General features: G+C 38.4%; 1 protein-coding gene across 1 annotated transcript in view; it reads right to left on the bottom strand.

Moving 5' to 3' along the window:
* The window catches only part of LOC142341300 (uncharacterized), a 146,057-nt gene that overhangs the window by 113,657 nt on the left and 13,351 nt on the right, over positions 1-19,049 (bottom strand). The window contains exons 4-7 of the mRNA XM_075392222.1: positions 9,956-10,111; positions 6,829-6,948; positions 2,663-2,815; positions 14-307 (exon numbers count right to left, since the gene is read on the bottom strand). Coding sequence (XP_075248337.1) covers positions 14-307; positions 2,663-2,815; positions 6,829-6,948; positions 9,956-10,111 — 723 coding nt within the window. The remainder of the gene's footprint in view (positions 1-13; positions 308-2,662; positions 2,816-6,828; positions 6,949-9,955; positions 10,112-19,049) is intronic.

Genomic DNA, 19,049 nt, shown 5'->3' with positions numbered 1-19,049 from the left:
AGAGCAAACTTACTTGTGCACGCCACCACAGTAACTTCATCAATGGAAGTTGCGTCACTACATGCGTCGATATACCCTTTGAAAGAGAAAGTGTACTCGGTGCCAGCTGTCAAACCAGTGAAAACTGCGTCATCACTAAATGTCCCAGTGGCGCTCGACGCTTCTGTTGTGTTGGGAGTCGACCAACCATCCGTTGTTCCTGTGGCATTGCTGTCTGAGACACTTCTAGCTGCTAAGCCAGTGATTGTGATCGTGTCAGTAGCGGTAGACGAAGCACTGACACCGGTTACATTTGGAGCAATTGTGTCTAAACAAATGTCACTCTAGCTAGCTGCAACCGGTGCATCGATACCAAAACTATACTTGCGACATTTTAACTTGATTTGAATTTATGCTGCGAAGGATATTCAAAATTGCACCATTGTCTTTTAAAACATGACGAAAGCTAAACAAACTATTCGCCAAAGCAAATCAAAACGTAAAAGAGATTCTTTATCCCCAAGTTTGACCCCCAAGTTTTTTAAATATAAAAGGTAACGACTTTCACTTAAGTCAGACAAACTTAATCGATCAGAAATGACAAACAGTCAAAAAAGCATGCTTGAAACGATGAGAGTTTCTGTTGCTAGTGAAGCCTTTGAAAGTGCTAAATTGTTTAAAAACTGCTATAATTGCTATAAAACTTCGTGACAAAATACAATAAACATAGTGGCGCAATATTTTACACTAGCAAAAAAAATTATCCCAATTTATGTACAAGTATAAAATCTGTAAAAGAGCGGGTCAGAACTAACATTTTATCGATATTATGAACGATCAATACCCGAACTACTTCACTTCTAATTTTTTAACATTTATTACTTGTATCTTTTAACTAGCATTTAAATAAGGTGAGTAAAATGCTGGTTTTGAATAAACTTAAACACAGCAAAGGTATGAGCAAACAAAAGGTGGTAAAAAAATTAATTGAAAACTAATTGGGCAACTTGGAGATAAGATGAGGACCTCTTTACATATAGTTTCCGGTTCGGCGCTATTGGAAATTATTTGTTTTCATGCAGAGTCGACTTGTTAATTTTCAAGTTGTAGTTTTTCAGCTTACTGCAAAGAAAAATTATAATATATGTAATATTTTTCCAAATTCTAAAATCTTTAATTTCTAGCGGGAAATCTCTATTAACTCGGAAGCGAACAGTTGAAGGTAGTGCATTTAATCTATAGGTTTCATTGGAAAGAAAAAGGAAAGAGTTATCTAAAAATGAACGTACGAAAGCATCACTTTATTATCCCTGCCACTTAAAACGCTATGAAAAACAATATTGGAGATAATCAGTGTATGTGCAAAATCTATTCAAGCAAATGAATGATAAAATCTCACTTTCGTGAGTGAAATAAGAGAGAGGAAGAGAGAGAGAGAGAGAGAGAGAGAGAGAGAGAGAGAGAAAGAAAGAAAGACAGAAGGAAAGAAAGAAAGAAAAAAATGATGTCCCAGTGCGCGACTCCCTGATTTTTTAAATATTGTTGTGGTATATAAATCTCATTCCTGTTTTTTCAAAATCTTGGCTTTATTGTGTTGCCATTCAAAAATGATTTTTGGGATTTGGAATTGTTTTTAGCGTGAATTAGACAAAACTGCGAAAAATTATGTTATCACTGGAAAAGCCCGAAAGATCTTGCCAAGATCTTGGAAACCCTTGTAGGGCTCTTGGAGAATCCAAGATCTTGCAACGACTTAGAAATGGTCTGACGGGAATCCGATAACCTACGTGATCAACTTTTCAGCTGTTATAGGTCGGAAAAATGAAAAAGAGCGTAAGAAAACAAAAGAAGAACAACCAAAAAAACCGTAATAGCGCGACGCTGAGTGAACAGGATTGTAACTACAACAAGAAAACAAGACAACCAAATTCTATAGCTATGCTTAGCTTGAAGCCATCAACAAAATAAAGCGAAAAAATACAGCAAAAAATAAAGATAATTCTGCAATAAACTCTGGAAGTGAGTAAGCAGCTCCAAATCGAAACCTGACCACAAATATTGCACTTATTAGCGTGCTTCATAAATACTGAAAGAAACAAAATTGAGCAGAATTTTTTGCTCGAAAATAGTGCCTTTATACCATGCGTGAAAGTAGAATTCCAGATGCTCAAACACTGTCCTCGACAAAAAAACCACAGATACTACAATTTAAAATTACAAATATTGCAGCGTGAATTACCCGTAAATCAATTATAGATACTATATTTCAATATCGCTCAACTGTTAGAAATCTGAAAACATCATTACTCTAAAAATCTAAAACTAAAATTTTTGTGCGATCAGTGATTTAAGCCAAAACAATCAGAGATTATTTTTTGACACAATAAATGCAAATCTCCGATTTTTGTCACATTGAGCCATCTTTATATCATAGATAACCCAACTGTTCTCGTTAACTATGCGTTTCAGTTTTAAGTTGGGCCGAAATAAACCTGAAGTGATAACAAAAACAAAAGCCAGAAAATTGGGCGCAATACTGTGGAAATTTAAATCTAAATAACGTTTTTTTTCTCAGAAAAAGCCAGGATCTTTTCTTACTTTCCTTCAAACAATTTTTCTCAAACTCGGGAAGTCCCAAAAATTAATGTTAATCGTTCGACCAAGTTTTCCTAAAGAAACTTACAAGTGCATTGGGTGCCTATGAGGAATCCAGTGATAGATCGATCACGACATTTGGCGCCAGAGATAGTGGCAGATGCATTGAAGGTGTACTTGGTGCCAAAATCGAGACTGGATACTGTTTCATCAGCAGTCAGATTAGAAGACGAATAGTTGCCTGAAAAAGACAATATCCTTACCAAATCATACACCATTATTGACAGTTGCTATGAACGCGTTGGCATATTCAAGGATATTAAATTTTGGTTAACAAAAAAGGTGTTTAATTGGTGTGCACTCAGATAGCCGGAGGTTCCTTTAGCCGAAAAGAATACAAGTTTATCAAAGCGACATGATTGGTTGGCATTTGCATGCATTTCATATGACTCAATTGCGATTCGTCAATCAAAATAAGAACAACAAATGAAGTCGCCATATTTTAATTGTAAACAAATTGCCGTGTTATTTGATATGAATCTATCACAACCAAACAAAATTAATGCGAGCAACTGAGTTTTTATTCCTCGCCAACTTTATCGCTCGCTAGAAATTATAATTTCGGTTATCTGGCACACTCTCTGGGCTATTTGGAATCTTTTGGCAAAGTGGGACTTCTGCTATCTGTCTTGCCACTCTTTTGATTACGTCCTTATTCACTACGGCATTCTAATCGCTCAGACTTTCAGTTCATAATACGTCCGAGCGTCATTTCCAGGCTTTAACAAAATCAAGCCGTAAGGCAAATCGGTTTTGAGATGCTCGCTCCCTTGGTTTAATATTATAAAGCTAGTTTCGAAAACTAATGCGAGTAAAACTACTAGTCTCCTATTCATATGACAATTTGCGCCTAGCAACAAACTGTAATGACGTGCGTAATTTTGTAATAATTTAGAAATACCAGCAAAACTGTCCATTAGTTTTTTCAGGAGGAGGAGGAAACACGTAAATTCAATAGGTTTTAGGATAAAAAATTGAAAGATCGAAACCAAAAATTGGGACAAAAGATCCAAAATTAATTTGTTCAAGTTGAGTATTGACCAATCAGATTTGAGCGCTCATTTATTATACAGCATATAACAAGTTCTGTTGTGATATTTTGTTCGGTTGTGATAGATTCATATCAAGTCCCACGGGCCGCTAAGGCATGGCCATGGCTCGCGATGCATCGCTATAATGTGATAATTATAATTCAGCTCGCAAATAATGCTTAATTTCAACCAATAAGAATAGAAGTTATTTTTCAATCCCTTGTCCCAATTTTTCTGTTTTCGATCTGTTGTCCTTTTGATCTACTGTCCTGCCACCAATTCAATAGAATAACCGTAAGGTTAAATGTGCCGTCTCAACAAATAAATGTACCAAAACGTGGAATTTTCGGATCTTTTCTGCTAGCGCCCCCCAGCCTTATATAGCCGTTAAATTTGCACCCCCTCAAAATCTAAGCTTTGTGAATTGTAAGAGCTATAATTGCATTTCATTGAAACAAGAGTGTCTAGGTAGATTGAAGGCATTTTTAGAATAGTTTCCATAAGAAGTTTTAAAAAATCAAGCCTTTATTGTAGCCGAAAACACCAAAAAGTATCTAATACAGAAACTTTTATTGATGCTTACGTTAAATGCAACAAATTTTGGATGAATACGTAATACTTTCAAACCATAGCTGTGGTAGCTTTTAGTAAATGCATATTGCTCATATATGTTCACCAATAAGATTAATTAGCTTTAACAATATGTTTACACATTTATAAAAGGGGGTGCCTAACTAAGCTGGGGGGCGCTAGCAGAAAAGATCCGAATTTTCAATTTTATGCGTTCTATTAACCTATATTCGACCTATACCTAATTCGAGAAACTATTTTCTACCACCTGTGGGTATGCCTTACCATCCATGACCATGCCTCAGCCGTCCATAGGCCTTGGAATTAATCTATCACCCCCAACGAGAGCTTAGTTTAATTCAAAAATTAATTTCTTTCCTTCGGCTGAACTGGGTTTCGGAGCATATTCATCTAAGCGTTTACATACTATTTTAAAACATGGGAAACATGTAGTGCATTATGAAGCAATCAGCCAATCAGAGAAAAAGTATAAGCATTTCCTTAATTTTGATCGGCCAACAAAATTTCAATATTTTGATGCGTTTTCACTAGCGCCGGTTAAATATTTAACTCTTAGCAAAGCAATCATTATATTTAGGTTAAACAGATAAAAACATTATCAAAATAATATGGCTGTTAGCTTTCGCGCTCATCGTTAATGCTTACCCGATCAACTCTTGTACATTTTCAATGATCTTTCCTTTTTCGCTTTGCTGACCAATCAAAGTACAGAAATAACTTTTCACGCATAGCCATTGTATGTTAAATAGAATTGATTAAATTAAACCGTGCTAGGGCAATTAGCTGATGACGTACAACAAAGCTGACGTATAAGAGTGCCGATTATAAGAGTGCCGATTATAAGAGTGCCGAAATTTTATTCAATTTTCCTCCAGATAAATTTCTAAACCAATCAGATCATAACAATAGAAATGAGCGCAAAAATTCTAAACTAATCTCATTGAAGTAGTGAGATTTTAAATTTTATTATTTATTAGGACAAGATAATTGGAGCCAGATAAATTTATAGCAAACAATGAAAATAGCGGAACATGGCCATGCCTCAGAGGCCCGTGGGACTTGATATGAATCTATCACAACCGAACTACTGATCAACATGCTTTGAATATAAATTCCGCTAGAGTTTGATTGACAATTAATTGATATTGGCAGTATCGGCACTTTTAAAATTAGTTCCAGTTCCGGCACTCTTAATCGTCGGCATAGTATTACGTTGGCACAGTTGTATGTAATCCAATTAGCTTAATCAAAGTATAAAGCGACAAAAATTTCTGAGTGGCGGGCCCGTGGAGGCTCTCCGCAGCAATAATCTGATAATATTCCACGGCGCGTAAGAGGCATGGCCGATTACGTACAACTATGCCGACGTAATACTATGCCGACGTTTAAGAGTGCCGAAAGTGAAACTAATTTCAAGAGTGCCGAAATCATGAAAAGAGACCTAAAGTAAATTCAAAGAACTTTCAGGGTACGCTGATCACATGTTCGGTTGTGATAGATTCATATCAAGTCCCACGCGCCGCTGAGGCATGGCCATTGCCTGCAATTACTTTTGTTTACCTAATGTTTGTCTTTCTGCAGTTTTCTTTTTCTAATAAACAATAAGTTTTATAAGAATGCCGAAATTGGTTCTCGATTGTGATTGGCCGATATTTTTTTTTTGCGTCATCTCCGTAAAATGACGTGATTGGTTAAGAAATTTATCAAGATAAAAATTGAATAAATTTTCGGCACTCTTATAATCGGCATAGTATTACGTCGGCATAGTTGAACGTCACCGGCATGGCCATAAAAAGCGGTTCTCAACACCGCTTATATTATTTTTTGCTAATCCGAACCGTAGGCGAACTATCTATTTTATAAGGTTAGCTAAGACAGGGGCAGAGATTCTCTAATAGGTGACAAAAGGGGACGAGATAAATGAAAAAGATCCCATCTCTTAATTAATACCATCCACTTATTAATCAGACATGAATTTGGATACCAAAACACGTAGACGACGGTAAATTAAGGCGTCTACTTTTCGATACTCAATGTTAGTTAATGGTTTCATATGGCCTCGTTTCAATCCATTGGTAATTTGTAAACCGAAAAACATTAGTCCAATGCACACTTATTGTAGATGAAGCGACACAACTTTTAGAAAACTTCTGCATGCTTCTTTGGTGAGATTTGACGAATAGTGAAGCATGCATTTCAGTGTCACAATACCCGTTAGACTCTAGTAAATAGCAAAGTTATTTAAATTTATTGAAGATAATTTACAGACGTACGTCTGTTTTTGTGTCCGTTAACCAAACGAAAAGATCAGAACTGTCCAACCACAAACAAAAATTCACTTATGCTTGAAATTAAGCGCATCAGACCACTGATTTTTTGAAACTCGCTATCAATGACTTTACTCGGTCTTCGGCCTCGTCTCAATCCAAAAATAACTGGATACGTCAACAGCAGTAGTCTAATATACACTTAAATACTAATCGAAATAAAATCCACGACAAAAGATAATCACGTCAACCCTCTGTTACATAAATTTAGTTAGTTTGCTGGCTCAAGGAATATCAACACGCACCTGCAGCCGTTCCACTGGCATCTTTGACTGAGACGATTGCGAAAGTGTCCGGGTTAGTAGGGACAACCACAGTTAAGCTGTCTGAACTCACTTTGTTCACGGTTAACGCCCCATCCGCGGCTGAAATTGCAGGTGAGAAAATTAAACATATTAAGACAGGCTTTCAAATTCTTTCTACAATTTTTGAATAACAAGTATTTTTTAACAGGTATTTCAATTCACAAACTGCACACTTGCAGACAGCAATGAACAGTATTCTTGATCATTGTCTGATTATTTAAAAGAGGTAGTTTACCACGATTGAAACTTTTGTTTTCAAATTTATTTGTGTTGTAAAAACGCAAACTTACTAAGTATGGTTTTATAAAAGCAACGTACGTTTCTATGCCTGCACCGCATACCATCACATGTGACATGTTGATAACCCACATATTTTAAATGAATAAATATACAGGTGTTTCTGGTGATGCATATTTTAAAATAAAGATGCAGGTGTTAGGGGATCTTAAAGGATCGAAAACATAATTCTACTGCAATATTTTTCAATTTAAGAATCGAGTCTGAAAAACTCTAGAGCAAAAATGTGTAGATCTTGCAATAGGTTACGTATATGATGCTTTCATTGCTACCAGGTAAATTGAGCAACTTTTAAGAATGATCAAATGAGAATAGCTTCTATAAGATTGAATTTTTTCGCATTTTGTGTTCGCATGCTGAATAAAATAGCTGCAGGCGCAAACTCAAATTTCGAAAAAGTTCAATCTTATAGAAGCTATTCTCATTTGATCATTCTTAAAACTTGCTCAATTTACCTGGTAGCAATAAAAGCATCATATACGTAACCTATTGCAGGATCTACACATTTTTGCTCTAGAGTTTTTCAGACTCGGTTCTTAAAGGACTATATTTTTAATACATTATATAACTGCACTAAATAATTACTAGAGCAGGAAAAATATCAAGAGTCAACAAGGTCTGCTTGTAAATCAAAGCTTGCTCCGGTGGTCCACAAAATTACTAAAGCTAAGAATTATTTTCGCAATCACTTCCCAACCCTCATCATGAACATATCAACACAAGATTTTGATGTAGATTCAAAGATATGCGTAAAACACCAGATACAATTTTGTATCATATCCGTTTGCACCCCTACCTATCTTATCCCATCGGGTAAAAATTATGTACAAATCTTAACCGATGATGAAAATGAGTAACAGATAACGTCTATAAATTTGCAACAGGTCTTTAAAATTTTCCTTTCTAGGGTAAAAGATTATTTTTTCTGGCTACCAAATATGTCAAATCTCACTTTCAACACTACATTTGAAGACGAGTATAAATTTTAAATCGCGTTAGAATAATAAGGTATCCCAATGCCAAATCTTATCTTTAAAAAATCAGGATTAGACTCATTTAACTAACAATTATGGCAAGCTTATTTCAGAAAAAAATAGTTTTTCTTCCGCGTTTCAACATATTCATTCTCAATATTTGCCTAAAAATAGAGAAAAACAGTTCGGTTTAATGCCTAGAACCGACAAACTTCGGGCGAATTGCTCTCAAACGACCGACGAGCGGTTGGCTTCGTCAGTAGCTAGCCACGGGGGGGGGGGGGGGGGGGCGTGCACCGGGGGATGGTGAGAGGCATCAGTGGGAGAGAGGGGGGTGGGGGCAAGAGTGGGGGTCTTCAACCTCTAAGAACCGCCCTTCACACCATAAGTATAGGTCTCCACAACAAGATCTGTGAATCGTATACTTCGAGACTAGCGAGCTGAAAGGCTCTAAGAGCAATTACTGACCGCTGGGTTCTACCTGTTTATCCTGTTTTGGAAGCCGAAAAGTCGAATGAGTCAGACGAAAAATCGGTCAAGCAAAAAATTGCTTAAAAAAGACCGATAGAACTAATATAATTGCCACAAACTTCGTTGGAGAGCAATTAATAATGGATCAGACAATTGCCTTTATATCATCTCAGGATTCAAATTAACGGCAATTGGAAAAATCAAAAGATTATGGCAATCAAACAAGTGCTGATGCCAAAAAAAGTTGGAAATGGTAGAAAATTTAACCCATTTTTCGATGTTTTCATTTAAGTTATGATATTTTTGAAAATTAATGATCGGCATTTTTTTGGTTTTCCCTTTATTCAATTGTAAAGCGTTCGTTAAAAATTAAATCTTAACCTTCGTTCAAATTTTTAACTATCAAATATGGATAACATTCTAATATCTCGAATCATTCAGAATAACTTTTCAAAGGTCTTAGAGGTGCATAAAATATCTCCTATCTCCTACTTATTTGATTCCAGTGTTAATTTTCAACAATGTCATGTCCCATGGAATTATTGTCAAAAAAATATTTAATTTTGTCGAAGCTGGATTAAATATTGTACAAAAAAGCTCATTTGGTATTTAAAAACATATACCGACTAATGTCTGAAGAATTGCTCTCGAACGGCAGGCGGGTGGAAAAACATTCAATCACGCCGGGATTTTAACCACTGACCTCCCCTCCATAACCAGATGCACTGCCCACTCGGCTATCCCTTGTTTTTACTTGGCTGCAATCGATTTTATATTAGCAACAAGATTTAGTGAGAACAATAGAGATCAATCAAAAATGAAGAATGAAAGCGTGAAAAAGTCACTTGAGAAGTCAAAGAATGTTCTAGAACGAAAGCGCAAAATGGTCAAGCGGATTTACAGAAAAAAGACCAACACGTTTACAATTATTGTTATGAACTTGGTTCAAGAGCAATTAAACATAATAGAAGAATATTGCTTTTTCTCTCTGATCAAAGGAAACTTTTTGCAATGACTGACACGTGTGTTGGACTCGCATGGGCCGTCCTGTTATTTTTTACATTTGAAGCGACACTTAAAAACGGTACTCCACGCGCTGGTCTTCAATGCCGGTAAAAATTTAAAGGGTCAGAAGTTCCAGACGCTATTTTGAATTATTCAACTCAGTTGTGAAAGACATTGAGTTTTATGAACACGGATATTAAGGTGTGTTGTGTCGTCAATGAGCCAGAACCGATTAGTTTAGGATTAATGGTGAGAAACGTCAAAATATTATGAGAAACGCTTTGACAAGTAACACAAGTTGGTCTATTTTGATGACTTACCTGTGCACGCATTGTACGAAGAGAAGGTAGGAGATGGTTCCATACCACCACAGCCATCGTTGTAGGCGTAAACCTCGAATGTGTAAGCCGTTGCTGACGTCAGATTGAAGATGACAAGATTTTGGGCCTTCCCTACTGGACCCGCACTTCTGCTGCCTGGAAAAAGAAATGTGCCAGTTAAGGAGTTATGACTCCTCTTTTGAATAGCCTCTTCATATAAAATTTTCAAAAACATTAAAAACTATATCTTATAGTAATTTATATGTGAATTGTCAACTTGAATTGATAATCCCACTAATCATAAAAATCGTTTATTGCGTCAATTTTACCTTATGAGTGATTTTTGCATGAATTTTCAATTAGCACTGATTTACTACTTCAAAAATTCATTACAGCTCATCACTAAAATAACTCAACCTTAATACTGGTTATTTCGTCAAATTCACCAGTACTGGATTATCACGTGATTTAAGCATTAACAACATAAATGAATTATTGATGAATACTTCATCAACGTTTGTCAAAAACTGGACAATCAGTCGTGTTGTTGAACACTTTTTGTTATGTACATACCAACATTAAGGCATCTGTTTTTCGACAGTGGTTATTAAAGGTTTCACTAGGATTTGGCATCGTTACAATCGAGCGATATCTCGATGCGTCAAAAACAGTTGTTTAATATTACACCAACGGCCCCCATAAAGTGATGATTGTTAAACACAGGATCTTTTCCGTTAGCGCCCCCGGTCCTATATAGGTGATTTTAGGCACCCTTCAAAAATTAAGGTTCTGTGCGCTTTTGAAAAATTGATCTACTTCATAACTGTGGCGGCTGCGCTTACTAACTCAATTACGAAATTGAATAGCGCTTCAAGGTCATTTCGAGCATTAAAGCTAGAATAGCGTGACAAGCGAAATTTAATGCTACATTCTATCGAAGCCAAACGGATTTGTTCACTTTGTTCAACATTTACATTTAGCAACTATTATTAGCACACAATCGTCATTCATGAAGTTAAACTAAAACTCAAACTCGAACTACCTCAACCACCAGCAAAACAATACTACGACTTAACAGTATTGCATCAGATTCTTTGCAATTGGATTGCGAATCAACCTGTTATTGATACAGAATATTCGACAAAACTTCTACATGGTTAAAAAATTTCCCATGACATCAAATTTACATTGAAAAAGTGACGTTATGGAAAAGTGTTCACATTCTGTCGCCATTCTTATCTACCACCAATCAACAGTTCAGTTTTGACATGTAAATCCACGTGACTAGCAGCATAAAAGGAGCTTGAAAAACTACCAAAAATCAGTTCAATTCTGCAATTTTGGTTATATTAAACTGACATACAATGTGTATTGAAGCACATTTTCTTGAGCGGTAAATTACTTGTTATTGTGTCTTGTTTCTGTAGATCATATTAGTGATTGTACAGTTTTAACTTTTCTTTGACTGGTGAAAAGAGAATTAACTTTGATATTCGCAAAACTTTCTTTGAGGAACGAAGTTCCCAAGTAAAAGTCAGTTCCTCTTACTGGCTTTAACGAAGCCTACTCTAGTTCAACATTGGTGTTATTGAAACCAATAGAGAAGTTTGAACACTGAAGTTAGAAAAATATTATTATTATCAGATTTACAAAGGGTAAAAGGCCTTGTTTTACAACTGCTAACCGTAGCAGGTTGAAACTTTACAGAGTCATAGCCAAGTTAAAAGGCTACAACTTTTTGAAGCGGGATTTCCGAAATTCGGTTTATAACTTGAGTTATTAACAAAACTCAACAAAAAATTTGATTGTTTCAATTTGAATTATTTTGTTATTCTGAGAGAAACAAGTTTGTTATAACAGCAAAGCTGAGCAATTAGTTATCAGGACTAATTGAGCAACAAGTAACGCAATGGTTATCTACAGTATAGCGGATAATACAGTTCACAAAAGTTAACTGCAAAAACACAATATCCGGACAGATTTGAAACCGCTGAAACGAACTGGGCGGTGTAAAGTTTTCCTTGACTTTGATAGGAGAGCAGCCGTTACATTTGGTCCGCCGACCTGGACAGTGGAAGGCAAACTGCTGTCCAATCTGATGAAGAGAGTGCTGAGGGCACCCCCAAAGAAAATCAAATGAATCAACAGCGCAACGCCAGTGAGGCAAGGCGAAAGTTGCGAGTGCAATTCACAAAACACGTTGAAGAACTGACCTCGTTTAAACGGAACAAGCAAAGCAAAAGGCGACCAGGCAATCGTAGCACAATCAGCAGAGAAGAGCCTCATTTAACAGCTCAAAGGTACGACAAGAAGTTCCAAGATTTATTAGAAGTCAACACCAAAACAGGGATTGGCTACAAAATAATTGAGATTCAGATCGACCCAACAAACTAAAGGTCCTCTACCAACAGAATGTTCACCTTCTAGAGGAAGAAATACCCAAGCAACTGCAGCGCCGAAACAAGCTTGTGCCCCATCAAGCTAATTTTGTTGAAGAGCATCTGAAAGAAGCAAGGAAGTGCAAAGCAAATTTGGACTGTCATTGGCTTGCATATATAAGCAAAGGCACGCAACCAGCAAAGAAAGCAGAGCAAACAACGCGAACCAAGCAGTGAACGACAGCGAGAGCAATACCAACTACCCAACAGACAACCCACTTGCTCAAACAATGCAAAATGAAGCAACATCAAGTGGCCAAGAGAATGTTTCGGAAACATCATCAGCAAAACAAAGGCAAGAGAAACGGATGAAGAAATTCGATATCAAATTCGAAACCAAGATGCGACTGGAACAAGCACGGTTTGAGCAGAGGAGGCTAGAGCTGGAAATGCAAATGGAGGAACTGGAAATCAAGCATCAACTGCTGGAGGAAGAGCGTGAGCTAGAGTGCAAAGTGAAGAGAACAGCATTAGAGAACGATGATGCTCGTTCCCAATCAACAGGTGCTCGAGATAAACCACCCTTCAACTGGACCCCAAAAAAGAGAGATGTCTCAGACTGGGCCAACAGGATCGACGACCTTCTAACACCAGAACGATTAACAGCTCGCTTCGAAGTAACCCCTGAAGTGAACAGGCATAGTCACTTCTCGCGATATCGCAGTTCACGAGTTCCTCAAGTGTTGAAGACCGAGACGTTTCCCCCGGAGCTGGACTACAATACAACAGTGGGTACGCAGGTGGCAGTAACCTACCAAAGCTGAAGTTGAACAACTTCGACGGAAACCCTCTCGAATGGACGGAGTGGTCTAGTATGTTCATTGCTACAGTGGATCAACGAACAATACCAGACTCAGAGAAGATGGGCCATCTAAAGACTCTACTTACGGGCTAGGCAAGGTCAGCAATCTCTGGAATGGGCTATTCTGGACAGTTTTATGGTGCTGCATGGAGTATTATGGAGAGGAAATTTGGGAGGCCTCATGTGATCATTGATGCACAACTGGAGAGTCTTCGCAGAGCAAGTCAGGTGAAACCTCACGACTCAACAGGTCTGATCAGTTTCTCAGTTATTGCTTCGAACTTTGTGAATGTGCTCAAAGAGTACAAGCAGATTGGTGATCTGCAGTCAAGCTCGACACTGTATATGGCAGTAGATAAACTACCTCAAGTTCTCAAAGAGAAATTTTGGTTCTATGTTGATGATAAAGATGAAGATTGGCCTGATCTGATTATGTTTGAAAAATGGCTTTCAAGGATAGCAATTGCGCACGAAGGGTTTTCAGCTTTCAAGGGAGAGCGAAGAGAAGAAGACCGAAGAAGCACAAATAGAGACAAACGGTTCTCGAAAACATCGAACTTCAATGCAAGTTCGAACGTGAAAGAAACAAAGCAAACGCGAAATGATCACTGTCCACTAGCTGATGGCACTCACGAAACATGGAATTGTCCATTATTCAGGAACATGAGTGTCAATGATCGGTACGCAGCAGTGAGAAAGCAACGCTTATGTTACGGATGTCTAGGCAAAGGACATGCAATCAAAGATTGCAAAGTCAATGCGTGTTGCATCAATGGATGCATCAAGAAGCACAACCGATTGCTACACTCAGATAACCAAGTGGATGAGGGCAATCACGCAGTCAACGTAAGCGCAGCAACAATCAACCAGAGTAACGAAGTTACTAGCTTTCTTCAGATAGTTCCTGTCTCAATACAGAGCGGTGGCAACAGGCTGAACACATATGCTTTCCTCGATAGTGGATCAACGGTTTCATTCATCGATCAAAGTGTGCAAGGGAAGTTACGAGCCCAAGGCACCGATGTGACGCTGAACAAAGCTGGCATACACGGAACAAAGGATCTGAAGATAGAAAAGGTTCCTCTCAAAATAAAGGGACTAAATTCAAAGGTGCATTCAATCGAAGCGTTTGCACACCCGTCAATTTCCTTGGGAAACACAAACTACAACTACAGCAAGCTGAAGCAAAGCTTCAATCACTTGAGTGTTCTACCCAACAAAAGCTTCAACTTGATGGAAGTTGGTATCATCCTTTGTCAAGATGCTTATGAGCTACAACGCCCATTGGACTATAAGATAGGGACACGAAGTGAACCTTTCGCCGTTCTAACAGAGCTAGGATGGATAGTCAGTGGACCCATGACGGGCAAAAGAAGACAAACTGTTTGTCATTTCGCCTTCACTGAAGATGTGAAAGTGGCTGAGAATATCCAAACCTGGTGGGACATAGAAACCTAAGCGTCTAAAATCAACGTCGTCAGTCAGTCAAAGAAGGAACTGCAGGCACAGAAGATGCTAGTGAGTACGACGAAGTTCACAGGCGAGCGGTACGAAGTGGGAATGCTGTGGAGCGAACCAGAGCCAAACCTAACGAACAACTACAGCTCAGCCCTGGGTCAGCTTTACTCACTGGAGCGAAGATTCCAAAGGGACCCAAACTTGAAGAGTTTGTATCAACAGTCAATAGATACAGATGTAGAAAAAGGATTCGTAAAGATTTTGGACGAGTCCGAAGTGAAAAGCACCTTCGGGAAGGAATGGTATTTGCCACACCATCCAGTGATAAACCCGAACAAGCCTGGCAAAGTAAGACGTGTTTGCAATGCTGCCTCAAAGTACAAAGAAGTATGCCTGAATGATAAGCTACTAGCAGGACCTGATCTGCTACATGGGTTAATTGGAACAAAATTCAGACTCCGTGAGGGACCAATAGCCCTAACAGCTGACATCGAATCGATGTTTCTACAAGTACAAGTTCCCGAACAGGATAGAAGTTGCTTGAGGTTCTTATGGCGTTCAAGAACAAATGAACCTGTTCAGATATACGAATATCAGCGTCACGGATTTGGAGCTAAAAGTTCTCCAACTTGTGCAAACTATGCGCTCAAGCGAGTGGGACTGGATAACGAAAAAGAGTATCCAATAGCAACAAAGGCAATACAAAACAACTTCTACATGGACGATTTCATCAAATCAGTAGAAACCCCGGAAGAAGCAATTGAAGTCATCAATCAACTACAACCTCTTCTTTCACGACATGGATTTGAATTGAAGAAGTGGATAAGCAACAACGATGCAGTTACCGAAGCAACCCCAGAAGACTTGAAGTCAATCAGCAACACGAAGCAAGTCGAAGTGGAACCCAATACAGAGGGATCCTCAGTGCTAGGACTACAATGGACCGTGACTGATGATAGCCTTCAAGTATGCAGAGGTTTAAACAAGGAAGTTGAAGCACCTATAACCCAGAGGAAGATTCTGTCACTGGTATCTTCAGTATTTGACCCGATCGGATTGTTTGCTCCGTTCAGTGTTCACATGAGACGACTTCTGAAAGGTATCTGGACCAGGAATGGACAACATTGGGACAACGAAGTGGAGCTTAGTGAAGAAGAAGAATTCCTGAGATGGAAAGAACAACTTCCAATAGTGGCTGAAACAAGCATCAATAGAGGGTACTTCAACAGAGAGAGGGATAAAACCGAACTTCATGTGTCTGCGGACGCATCTGAAGACACAATGTGTGCAGTGGCTTATCTACGTTCACAACCAAAGGAATACTCAGCTGAATTAGCATTTGTCATTGAAAAATGCAGAGTGGCACCGATGAGGCATCCTTCAATGCCGCGATTGGAATTGCAAGCGGCAGTCATGGCAGTGAGGTTGAAAGAACAGATAGTCAAGGAACAGGAAATGAAGATAAATAGTTGCAGTTTTTGATCAGACTCAACTACAGAATTGCAGTGGATACACAGTTCCCATCGCAAACAACAAGTGTTTGTGGCCAATCGAGTGGCTGAGATACTAGATACAACCGATGTTTCACAGTGGAAACATGTCAACGATATCAACAACCCAGCGGACATTGGCACCAGAGCAATCATCATTGAGGAACTCAATAGAAACGCGTGGCTCACTGGTCCGGCCTGGTTGAAACAACCAGAAAGCTAATGGCCAGAGCAAGTGAACCTAATCTTTGCATCAGACGAAGAAAATATACCCTCATCAGTCTTCATGATACAGGCTGAAGAGAAGAAAGCTGTTATTCAGTGGGAACGTTCAGTAATTTTAACAGACTAGTAAATACAATGGCATACGTACAGCGAGCATTGAACAAACACAAACCAGCAACACTCGTAGTCAGCATCAAAGAAAGAGAAAAAGCAAAAGCAAAAATCTTCAAGCTACTACAACAAGAACAGTTTAGTGAAGAGATGAAATCTCTCAAAGCTGAAAAGGAAATTCAAAAGGCAGCAAAATCCTACAATTCACCCCTTTCTTAGACGAAGAAGGACCTATTCGAGCCAAAGGCAGAATAGGCAAAAGTCAATTGGACTTCAATGCAAAGCATCCAATTTTGCTTTATTGGAAACATCACGCGGTTGAATTATTCATACGAAACGAGCACAAGGACAATCAACACGAGGGCACTGAGCATGTAATTGACATTGTTCAGCAGAAGATGTGGATACTAGGCATACGAAATGCCTTAAGATCAATCAAGAACAAGTTCGTTACCTGCAGAAAGTGCAGAGCACAAACGATAGCACCAGTCATGGCCAATCTACCCGGAGAGCAGTTAGATGCTTCAACAGCCTTTACAAATGTTGGAGTTGACTACTTTTGCCCGTTCATTGTGAAGAATGGGCAAAGAAATGAAAAGCAATGGTGTTGTCTCTTTACTTGTCTAACTATGAGAGCGGTGCATATAGAAGTAGTACCTAAGTTGGACACAGACAGTTGTTTCAATGCAATAATGAGATTTATTGCTCGAAGAGGTAAACCAAGTACAATCATTAGTGACAACGGGACAAACTTTGTTGGAGCTGAAAGAGAGTTTGTAGAGTACGTTGCGGCATGGAACAAAGAAGGGATCAAAGAACATCTAATTCAACGAGGAATCAGATGGAAGTTCAACCCACCCGCAGCACCTCACTTTGGAGGAGTATGGGAGCGGCTGGTGAGAAGTTGCAAGAAAGCAATGTATGCAGTATTGGGGAACAGATCAGTCACCGAGGGCGTTCTTTCAACAACGATGTGCATCGTTGAGCTGACTTTGAATGCGAGACCTTTGACTCCAGTCAGTTCGGATGTTAATGACTTAGAAGCTTTGACCCCCAATCACTTCTTGCTTGGCAACAGGAACGTTTGCTTACCCTACCTTGCATGCGCGGAGGAATTTGTTGATTATCGAAAACTATTCCGACAAACTCAAGCATATGCAAATCTCATATGGGACAGATTTCGTAAAGAATATCTGCCAACTCTGATTAATCGGCAGAAATGGCGATCTACGGTGAACGAAACCCTTAAAGAAGGCGATCTCGTTTAGTTGATCGAAGACAGCGATAAGCGTGGATATTACAACCTAGGTTGAATTACGGAGACCATCGAAGCGTCTGACGGTGTGATTCGATCAGCTATAGTTCGAACGAACGACGGAGTGTACAAGAGACCAGTAGTGAAGCTCGCCCCAGTACTACCTGGAAAAGATGTTTTTGCAATGGAAAACAGGGCCGGCGATGTGGCGGCTGAACTTATCAACTCAATTACCAAATTGAATAGCGCTTCAAGGTCATTTCGAGCATTAAAGCTAGAATAGCGTGACAAGCGAAATTTAATGCTACATTCTATCGAAGCCAAACGGATTTGTTCACTTTGTTCAACATTTACATTTAGCAACTATTATTAGTACACAATCATCATTCATGAAGTTAAACTATAACTCAAACTCGAACTACCTCAACCACCAGCAAAACAATACTACGACTTAACAGTATTGCATCAGATTCTTTGCGATTGGATTGCGAATCAACCTGTTATTGATACAGAATATTCGACAAAACTTCTACATGGTTAACAAATTTCCCATCACATCAAATTTACACTGAAAAAGTGACGTTATGGAAAAGTGTTCACATTCTGTCGCCATTCTTATCTACCACCAATCAACAGTGTAGTTTTGACATGTAAATCCACGTGACTAGCAGCATAAAAGGAGCTTGAAAAACTACCAAAAATCAGTTCAAATCTGCAATTTTGGTTATATTAAACTGACATACAATGCGTGTTGAAGCACATTTTTTGAGCGGTAAATTGCTTTTTATCGTGTCTTGTTTCTGTAGATCATATTAGTGATTGTACAGTTTTAACTTTTCTTTGACTGGTGAAAAGAGAATTAACTTTGATATTCTCAAAACTTTCTTTGAGGAACGAAGTTCCCAAGTAAAAGTCAGTTCCTCTTACTGGCTTTAACGAAGCCTACTCTAGTTCAACATTGGTGTTATTGAAACCAATAGAGAAGTTTGAACACTGAAGTTAGAAAAATATTATTATTATCAGATTTACAAAGGGTAAAAGGCCCTGTTTTACAACTGCTAACCGTAGCAGGTTGAAACTTTACAGAGTCATAGCCAAGTTAAAAGGCTACAACTTTTTGAAGCGGGATTTCCGAAATTCGGTTTATAACTTGAGTTATTAACAAAACTCAACAAAAAATTTGATTGTTTCAATTTGAATTATTTTGTTATTCTGAGAGAAACAAGTTTGTTATAACAGCAAAGCTGAGCAATTAGTTATCAGGACTAATTGAGCAACAAGTAATGCAACGGTTATCTACAGTATAGCGGATAAT

Source organism: Convolutriloba macropyga, chromosome 6, assembly GCF_964194025.1.
Source record: "Convolutriloba macropyga chromosome 6, txConMacr16.3, whole genome shotgun sequence".
Lineage (NCBI taxonomy): Eukaryota > Metazoa > Xenacoelomorpha > Acoela > Convolutidae > Convolutriloba > Convolutriloba macropyga.
This window is presented reverse-complemented; position numbering and strand designations above follow the sequence as displayed.